This window comes from Ciona intestinalis, chromosome 4 (genome assembly GCF_000224145.3).
Source record: "Ciona intestinalis chromosome 4, KH, whole genome shotgun sequence".
Lineage (NCBI taxonomy): Eukaryota > Metazoa > Chordata > Ascidiacea > Phlebobranchia > Cionidae > Ciona > Ciona intestinalis.
The window spans coordinates 2,475,461-2,484,776 of NC_020169.2; the positions used below are offsets into that span (position 1 = coordinate 2,475,461).

Genomic DNA, 9,316 nt, shown 5'->3' on the forward strand with positions numbered 1-9,316 from the left:
AAATAGAACATAAACATTGAAAATATTATCATACCAGCATAGCTGCAAAGTTTGAAGCAATAAGCATGTAGAATACATTGGTCCATCCTGTTTTTGATATCATGCCAGCTAGATACGGTCCTATGGCAGCACCTGTGGTCAAGTATGCACCAATTAGAATTACCAGTTTAGACCTGCTGTTGTGTGCAGCTAATACCATTACATTTTTCATGGAATGTAGTAGTTTAATTTAGGTAAATAGATCTTATTGATAATTTTGTAGTCCCAATACACTCTTATACAAATTGTGCAATGTTTTTTAAACTTGGTAACAAAAGTTACAAAAGTTAAATCTTATTGCTTACTTTTTAATGAATATTTTATAGTACCAATACACTTATGTTTCATGTACAAAATGCCCATTGTTATTTTTAAAACTTTGGTAACAAAAGTTAAATTGCGCAATTTGTACAGGAGTATATTGGAACTACAAAATTGACTTTAAAAGCTGAGACTTACCTATAGATCCTGTTCCATCTATAATAGCTGTTACAGTTGACAGAGCTTTCGCATTTCCTTTTAAAACTGTACAGAAACAAAAAAAGGTGAGACAAAAGAGTAAAAAAGTGTTCAAATCATGCATACTACAATTTTGGGGGTAACTGTTTAATCAACCATGCGTTTACTGTGATTTTAACCAACGATCAATTATTTGCTAGTAACAGTATTTGTTCTAAGGAATCTACCTATCAAATTTCAACTTGAGCAAATGTAGTTAAAAGAAAAAAAGACGAATATAAGAAATAGGCATGTAGTGTAATACACAGCTAAAAAAAGTAAACTACTAGCACTGGATGTTATTGCACAAAAAGGGCCAAATAAAATAATAAGTGTTAGGTACCTTCATGAGTGCCCAATTCAGCAGACACAGCTGTGGTTATTAATGCATATGGTCCATTAACAAATGCACCAGTAACTAGAAGTAAGGTGATGCTGACAGCGGTGCTTACTGATCCGTACACATTGAAGAGATACATCTGAATAACATGTTTGTGTTACAAGGCAAGCAAACATAGTGAGTTTATGCAAATAATACTTTGATACCGTACATGTGATAAGTACATAAGCAATGGAAAAAAGGAGGGGTACAAATGGTTGTATGACAATAAATTTTAAGAAAGAATAGCTGGTTACACTTTTACATAATAATAAACAATACATTTGAACACTTCAGTTCAGTAGAGATATGGAATTTGTGGTAAACAATCTGTTTGTTTCTGTAAGTGTAAAGTCCTACAGTGTGTCATGACATAGAACCTGAGATTTATGCCAGAGTTGGCCCAATAGCTGATATGGGTCTACTTATCCAATATTTCATATCCCAGGCATGCTACAATATGACTATATAGACTAGAAATATGAAAACAGTCACCATTCAGTTATCCCAATATGTGATAATGGATTTATCTAATATTTCATGTTCCATGACATGTCAAAATATATATATGAAAACAGCCACCACTGACACTACACATACCATCAGTGCTCCAATGAGCAACATAGCACTGCATGTTGAGGCACAGGCACCAGTGTAATCTGATAAAAGGCCAGCAACAATCCCTCCAAATATTCCTCCAATATCAAACAATGTACTCATAAGTCCTGACATTGTTGGTGAAAGTGTGCCTGGTGGAAAAGGGATAAGAATGAGGGAATGTATGGATGAGCTATGAGAGTTAAACAGAGTAACTTTCTTAGTCAACTCAAAGTAAAAATACAACCAATTTAGGGGAGAAGGAAACTATGGCGCTCTTGTTAGGTTTTAATTTCAATTTTGAGAGTTAGTCAAGTGTCACTGCGTTACAACAATAAACTGTAGGTTTCGTTATTGTAAAGTTAAATAAGTTATATAAAAATCCACCTTTTGTCAATATTACTCACTTGTGTTTTTTATATAAAATGGAAGCCAGTACAAGAATGTATAGCTGACAAGTTTGGCAAACAAAAGACAGAATGAAAATTCAACCACACCCTGTAATTCAATAAGTAAAGTTAGCCACATATGATATAGTTCATGTACATGGTAAAAAATTAGGTGCTAGAAAATAAAGAAATCCATTAATAAATAGGCTTACTGGTATTTTTAAAGCACCAAAGAAACCAATTGGTTTCTGTTCTGATTCCAATTCCTTTTCTTCATTTTCATCAGTTGAATTGTAACTGATTGGTTCAGCACTGTTTATCAGATCATTCTCTGTGATCAGATTTTCATTGTCCTGTGGTTGAAATCACGTTACAATTTACTTGCATTACTAGTATTACTACCGTCACTGTTTATAAACTGTCATCGGGCTGCATAACTTAGTATAGGGTAGTACTATAATTACTTCTTATCAAGTTTACATGACATTATTATTCAGATAGTGCTTACAAGACAGATTTAAAAGTTAAGGTACACAACTACTAAATGACAATTTCCATACCAATTAGCGAACATTATTAAAGATGGTGAAGTTAACGCAATGGTCTATAAGAATTACCTCATAAAACAATACAAAAGACAGTACACCACGAACATCTGCTTACTTAAGCAAAATTATATGTAACTTCCTGTTTGTTCTTACAACCAGTTTCTATTAGAGCTATGGTGCTATCATGTACATACCTCACACTTGGGAAGGCACTGATATTTTATATCTTCCTTATCTCCAGGTACAAAGTTCATATCATCTGGATCTGTGAACAGAGAATGTTTGATATATATATATAAATATATCTCACACTCAATTTTAATGAAAATTAAAGTGTATACACATCAGCCAAAGAACATTTGTGTAAATTACTGCGACACTGCCAACTGGTATTTTATGTGAGTGGGAAAAAATATTTTTCTATATACAATATACAACATACAAATTAACATGAACAGAAAAACATATAACATGCAATACATAGATGTCAGAGTGAGTAGTCAGACAGTATTGCATTACAGGAATGAATGTTATCTTACGATCAATAAGAGTAAAGAAGCAGATGACTCCCATTGTTCCAATGATTATTCCTGGGACAATAAATGACAATCCCCACGAGTAACCCACAAATACAGAAGCTAACACTGATCCCAATATATTTCCAAATGAGGTATGAGAGTTCCATATACCCATGATGAGGCCTCTCCTGAGAGATTTGGTTGGATTTATTGGTTGATTACAGTAATGAAGTTTAGCATGCAACCAAAATAAATCAAAAATCAAATCAAGTAGTCTATATAAAAACTAAAAGATCTTTACTGATTGATATTAATTGTAAAAATGTACCTAAACTTTTAAAAGACTACAATTAAATGCAGAATACCAATAAACAATAAAATATGGATCAGACTAGTGGTATATTTTGTTTGTACAAACACCTGATGGTGCAACAAAGTTTGGAAGAGTGTTTGTTAATCAATACAGCATACCTTTGTTTGCCAAACCAGTTACCTACACAAGTTACAACTCCTGGCCAACCACTTGTTTGTGCAAGTCCATTAAGTACCTGAGGCAAAGTCAATATATGTTGAATAGTATGAACAGTATTTAGAATTGTCATGTCAAGGTAAGAAACCCATACTAACCTGAGCCATTAAGTAGAATGCGAGAGAATGAATGCCTAAGAAATATCCCATACCAAACATAGAGGTAAAAATTCCGCACAGTATCATACCACATGATAGAAAGTAACGAATTGAAACACGTTCGGCTATCATTCCACTGTTGGAGTAAAAGTATATTACAGGATATTCTGCATATATATATGTATATATATAAAACTTTTTATTTCAACCTTAAATTAAATGTAGTCTTTTAAAAGTATTTAAAAGGGAATTTTGCTTATAAATATATTAAATATATATCCACTTTAAATTATACGTAGTCATTATTATACCTGAAAAACATTCCGATCGCATAAGGTACTAAGAAAGCAGAATCCAAGTCGCCAAACAATCCCTGGTAATTGGACTTATCTGAAATCGTGTAAAACAAACGCTAATAGTTGGTGCAAAATAAAAATTTACCAGTTTCCCTGTTTAAAAAAATACAAAACAACTTACATTTGAAACAAATCCAGGACTATTGGTTTAATTTTAAATTTTTTCTGAAAATTTGGTTAGAAAACAATTGGCCACATTTGGTTAATGACCCATTTTGCCCCATCCAATCACAATATATATATATCCAATTTTTTACAATAAAAAAATCATAAAAAATGTTACTATGGACTTAACTTTTGTATCAAATGCACATTAATCAATTATTTTTTAAGTCATATAAAACTTACCAAAAGGTGGAAAGTCACACCATGTACCATTCTTAGTATGATTCTTAGGAGGTGTGGCTCCAGGCCACCAATGAGTGGAGTTGAATGGGATTTTGCTACAATTTTGATGTAATTCGGCCTACAAAGATAAAATAAATATGGTGTAACTTGGCGTTTTTTTTATTGTGTTTTTTTTATGTAATTTGGCTTAACCAAAAAACTCTGGAATACAACTAATTATTTAATTTTGCAACGTGCATGTAAATTTGTAAAAGTTTTAATATAAAGCAATTATACAGGCCTATATTGTTTCATTGTAGTAAATACAGTAATATATATGTTTAAATTTATGTATGCAGTATGTCCAAATTTAATTTTATTAACTTAAATATGGGAACTCACCTTAACAACACTGATTGGTTTACGACTCAAATGATACGACATGTAGCAAAAGAATGTGAGAATAAGCATGAAATATTGGTACCTTTAATACAAGACATATAGAAATTTATGGTTAGCCATGTTTGTAGTATATATATATATATAATTTTTTTTAATATTTGTATACATACACGGAAAACTTCCGCCAAGGTAAGTAAAAAAAAAGAGTATTTTTGCATTAAAATGGGTTAACACTAGCAAAAAAAGCATTTCAAAATTACCTGACATGACGATGTGGCGTGTGATTACAACATACACTTGAATCAACAACACGAATAAGAAGGGGTACCTTTGCCATGTTTTGCTATTAACGGTTAAATAAAACACTATTTTAAAATGAAAGTTTAAAGTGCTACATCAACAAAACTTTCTTGTCAAACTGCACTGTTGTTAAATTTTCGTTCACCAGTCGAGCGTAACGTTTCCATAGAAATAAAACTAAAGCACCGGTAAATAGAAACGTAATAAAATTTCATTCTTTTTAGCGAAGTCCCGTTTTTTGGGTAAATTGTCAACACGTAAACGTCGTAAAGCGTACTGTGTTAAACTTCAGACGGTGATAAGAAATGTTGCAATATTAGGGTAAAAGAAGCCGAAATCGCTAAGCGAGGTGTCTCACATAATGCTCTAAGGAAGTTGCGTGATTATAGTCCGTTTATAAACATGTTTATATACTCGGGGCTGGATGTTTCTGCTATTTCCGTTCTTTGTACAAAACTTTTTTTGTTTTTGTTCGAATTTGTATGCGCGTATACGAGTATGTTTATTAACATTCACGTATATATGTAACTTACGTGGGCAATGTATTGCCGCGATTTCGGCAAGGATATTGAGCAGAAAGCAAACGCGCATTTATAATAATAATAACTCCCACAACAAGTCAATTTGTCCGTTTAATCTTTTCAAGGTTATGCGCAGTATCGTTTTTTTCGTATGTTAGATAAGCGTAGCGTACTACGTTTCTTAACAATATCGAATATTGCACCATCAGCGGTTTTAAAATAAGGAAACGGGTTTGTAGGCATTGCTCCTGCGCTACAGCGTACCGGCTGTAGTACAAAAGAGATAGCGGAAGGCGTTAAAAAAAGAAACACTACGGTGTAGCAGCCGCTAAGAGCATAGAAGAAACAAGGCAGAGCACTAGCGATTGCCGCAATATGTTTTGACTACGAACAAACATGGTAAGGCAAAGGGTAATTCGACGTATATTAGAACAGGAGTGGCAATTAAAACGCTTAAAATTTTTAAAATTTAAAGGTTATTGGTAAAATATATTTAATATACAATAGTAAATCATTTTTCATTAATGATAAATTAGTACCCCGACTGTGGTTTAAAACCAAAGACTTTACGTCAATCTACCCTTTGCATTTCCAGTTCTCGCGGCACTACGTCATTCATGAATGAGCTGGTTACAGCCAATAGGATTGTCCTACTCTGCTCGAATGAGAAGTTTAGGCCAATAAGAGAGCTTTTACTATTTCATTGAAAGGCAGCTCGCTCTCATTCATCGCATAGTTGTGTAAGATTTTTAAGAACTCGAAAGGGCTTGCCAGTCGGATTGAGCACGATCAGTAATAGGAACAGAGTAGTTTGCAGGCCAGTTTACGCACTGTATTGCAGCATTATAAATATTGTATGTAGTTTGTAATCAGTCATTTCATACTGTGTCAGTCAACTTTTCAATTTTTTGACAGTTAAATATTTTCTCAGTTCTCAGTTAAAAAGAGTTTTAAATTTTCGACTACAAATTTTACGTGTAAACTGAACACTAGCATTTTGATTAGTAGGGAAAACAACATTATTCAGTTGACTTATTTATTTGCACTGGAATAAATAAGTAATATAAACACATGTAAATAGAATAGCATATCTTATAATGACATAGTTTAAACTATAATTGATAGTATTGTTAAAACAGTATAGATTTTTTCATTGCATTTACAATTGACATATTTCGACAATTATATTGCTGTAGAATTTGGAATAGTAATGATTTTTTATTTCTGCTAGAAAAAATCAAGTCAAATTTCATGATCAATTTAACGGAAAGCTGAAATAATTTAGTATATTTGTCAATTATCTTAATTTTGATTGTTATTGTTTAAGTGCAGTGATTGTTAATGTGTTTTGTTCCTTTTTCTTGCCTGATATTCATAGTTATTATATGTGTTTATTGAACAATAAAAGTTATAGGACAAGTTATTTTAATCTATTGTAATTTTTGTAAAGTGAACTAATGGATTAAAAGTAGCATTTATATTAATATATATATATATATTTAATTTTATTCTGAGGTTCTTAATGTTAACAGTAACAAAACATTTAAATTCAATTGTCAGTGTGATTGTGAGAAAAATGATGGAATTTAGAAATATATAGGTTAGAGCTTATGTCGTTTAAACTTTTCTAGTAAATATGTGGTAATAGTTTATTTACTAATTTTATGGAATTTTCTATATTCAGTTTTTGAACATTTTTTTATTACCCATAGTAGGCCATTAATACAGTTTGTCCTATATGGATTGATTTTGTTCTGCATTGCTAGTTTTGTAAGTTGAGTTGGTTCCATAGTGCAATAACAGCCCCTTCCTCCTCCATCCCCTTCCTTTCTTTGCAAAGTATTTGTCCCAGCATTTCACTGAATCAATGCAATCAATGACTTGCACATTGCAGCTTGCTGTATTGCGGGGCGGCAATAGAAACGTTTACAACAAACTTAACGTTTGTGCCAATTTGCAACTCAATTCCCTGTTGGCTATGAGCCAGCAAGTCTGCGCAGGTCTTTCGCCCTGATTAACAGGAAATAGAGCGGGGAAGATTAAACAAATAAGTTGCGTTTCTTACGGTAAACAACAATAGTTTTTGTAACTCATCACAGGTGATTATCCAGAGGGTATTATCACTCCGAAAATGTCGCACAGAACTGTAGTCGCGTCATGGCTGGGAGGCCAGACACCGTTTCGCCGACTACTACGTGTCCGGGCATGCTCATGCTTGCGCACTGCGTACTCTTTGTGCCTCCACGGTCACGTGAGCGCATATCCGCAATCGTTTTACTGCAGTTATTGCAACCAGTTTGTTTGCAGTCGTTCTTTCGACGCTGCGAACCCACTGCGGTTTTACAAGTGAATGACTCATGCAATTACGTGCTACTAATTATGCAAACACTCCAATCGTTACATACGTATAGCAACAATGTCTGTCCTTTTAAATTAAACAGTGTGAATATAAGATTTGTATCGATTAATACAAACATCTTTAACAACAATTTTGTTTTTTCCACCACGTTTTTTTTTACCGCTCACGTTGAAGTTTTGTTATTTTTTACAAAATTAGCATTTGGGAAGAAATTGATCTCCGTACCGAGGAAAAACAAGTCCTGTTGCCACAGTGGATTGCGTCAACAATGCCCCTTAGGCCCGCCACATTCCATCGTCGCACATGACTTTAACCGCGTTCTCTCCTGGGCTCATATTGACTTGCTGTATTGGCTCTCCGAAAATTGGCTGACGTCAACGTGAATGGAGCGAGGTCGCCGGGCGAACAAAGCCAGTCAGCACTACAAGGGATCTGAGTGCTTTTACCAAGAGTTTAGCTTTAATTTTCACCATTTTGACACGATTCAGCAACGCTTGGTTAAACAGGTTTGTTTGGCAAACACGTACGTAGTTTTTACCATCCGGTCCAGCAATTTCATTCATGCGCCGTTAATTGCGCATAATCTTGGATTAAGCATTTAATCGCCTTAGAGCGTATTAACTCTATGCTCGTAAAAAAACATATGATGTAACGGCCAACACTTGTCAGTGCTTAATAATTTGCATGGACAGCATTTACTAGATCACATACATTATCTTAGTTCATTTGTGACAACTCTATTTACACTGTCTTTGTGCAAATTTGAAGTTCTGCGTTGGCGTTAGGCGTAGCCGGGACCTTATATCACACGCGTGTTCAATTAAACTGCTCCACAGCGATATATTGCGTAGTACACATAGTTCAAAGATCATAGTGGGAAAGATCTCATGTTTGCTGTGCGGTCCCGTCCGCTATGATCAGCAGTTTTCCGAGCTGTGTAGCTAAGCAATTGCCTCATTTTACCCTATATTGTGGTTCGTGACGTAGACACACATTGACGTCACGTGAGTACGATATGTATTTGTACCAGTAACGCAATTCTCCCATTTAGTGTTATGTTTAACATTTGCTTTATTGCCTATGTCGGTCATTCTGTTATAACAGTCGCGTTTCGAATTACGTAGAACGAAAGCCAAAGCTTCAGTAGATCAACAGTCAATATTTGATTCCTCGTAACTAGTGATGTACCGAAGTTTCGGTTTGCCGAATTTATTCGGCCGAATCAGCGATTTTGACAAAGATTCGGTTTTGGCCGAATCGTGCGTAAAGATTCGGCAAAAACCGAACTTTTTCACAGACAATATAGATACGATTAGCAAGAACTTGCGCAATTTGTGAGATAAGAATTAAAGACTATTTGCAACAAATAAGTTTAATTCAATTAATCGTCATGCTTTATAGCAATGCTAATCATTTCGGATACGGTTCTATGGGCTATGGCACACGCGCACTTTGA

At 34.1% G+C, this 9,316-nt stretch overlaps 1 protein-coding gene across 1 annotated transcript in view; it reads right to left on the minus strand.

The window, feature by feature from the left end:
* The window catches only part of LOC100186540 (glucose-6-phosphate exchanger SLC37A2), a 5,976-nt gene extending 854 nt beyond the window's left edge, over nucleotides 1-5,122 (minus strand). Inside the window, exons 1-14 of the mRNA XM_002119198.5 lie at nucleotides 4,941-5,122; nucleotides 4,681-4,762; nucleotides 4,300-4,417; nucleotides 3,907-3,985; nucleotides 3,596-3,731; nucleotides 3,440-3,516; nucleotides 2,990-3,156; nucleotides 2,645-2,715; nucleotides 2,115-2,255; nucleotides 1,921-2,011; nucleotides 1,517-1,665; nucleotides 881-1,016; nucleotides 499-564; nucleotides 35-132 (exon numbers count right to left, since the gene is read on the minus strand). Of these exons, the coding sequence (XP_002119234.2) occupies nucleotides 35-132; nucleotides 499-564; nucleotides 881-1,016; nucleotides 1,517-1,665; nucleotides 1,921-2,011; nucleotides 2,115-2,255; nucleotides 2,645-2,715; nucleotides 2,990-3,156; nucleotides 3,440-3,516; nucleotides 3,596-3,731; nucleotides 3,907-3,985; nucleotides 4,300-4,417; nucleotides 4,681-4,762; nucleotides 4,941-5,017 (1,488 nt within the window). The 5' untranslated portion in view covers nucleotides 5,018-5,122. The remainder of the gene's footprint in view (nucleotides 1-34; nucleotides 133-498; nucleotides 565-880; nucleotides 1,017-1,516; nucleotides 1,666-1,920; nucleotides 2,012-2,114; nucleotides 2,256-2,644; nucleotides 2,716-2,989; nucleotides 3,157-3,439; nucleotides 3,517-3,595; nucleotides 3,732-3,906; nucleotides 3,986-4,299; nucleotides 4,418-4,680; nucleotides 4,763-4,940) is intronic.
* Nucleotides 5,123-9,316: the final 4,194 nt, after the last annotated feature.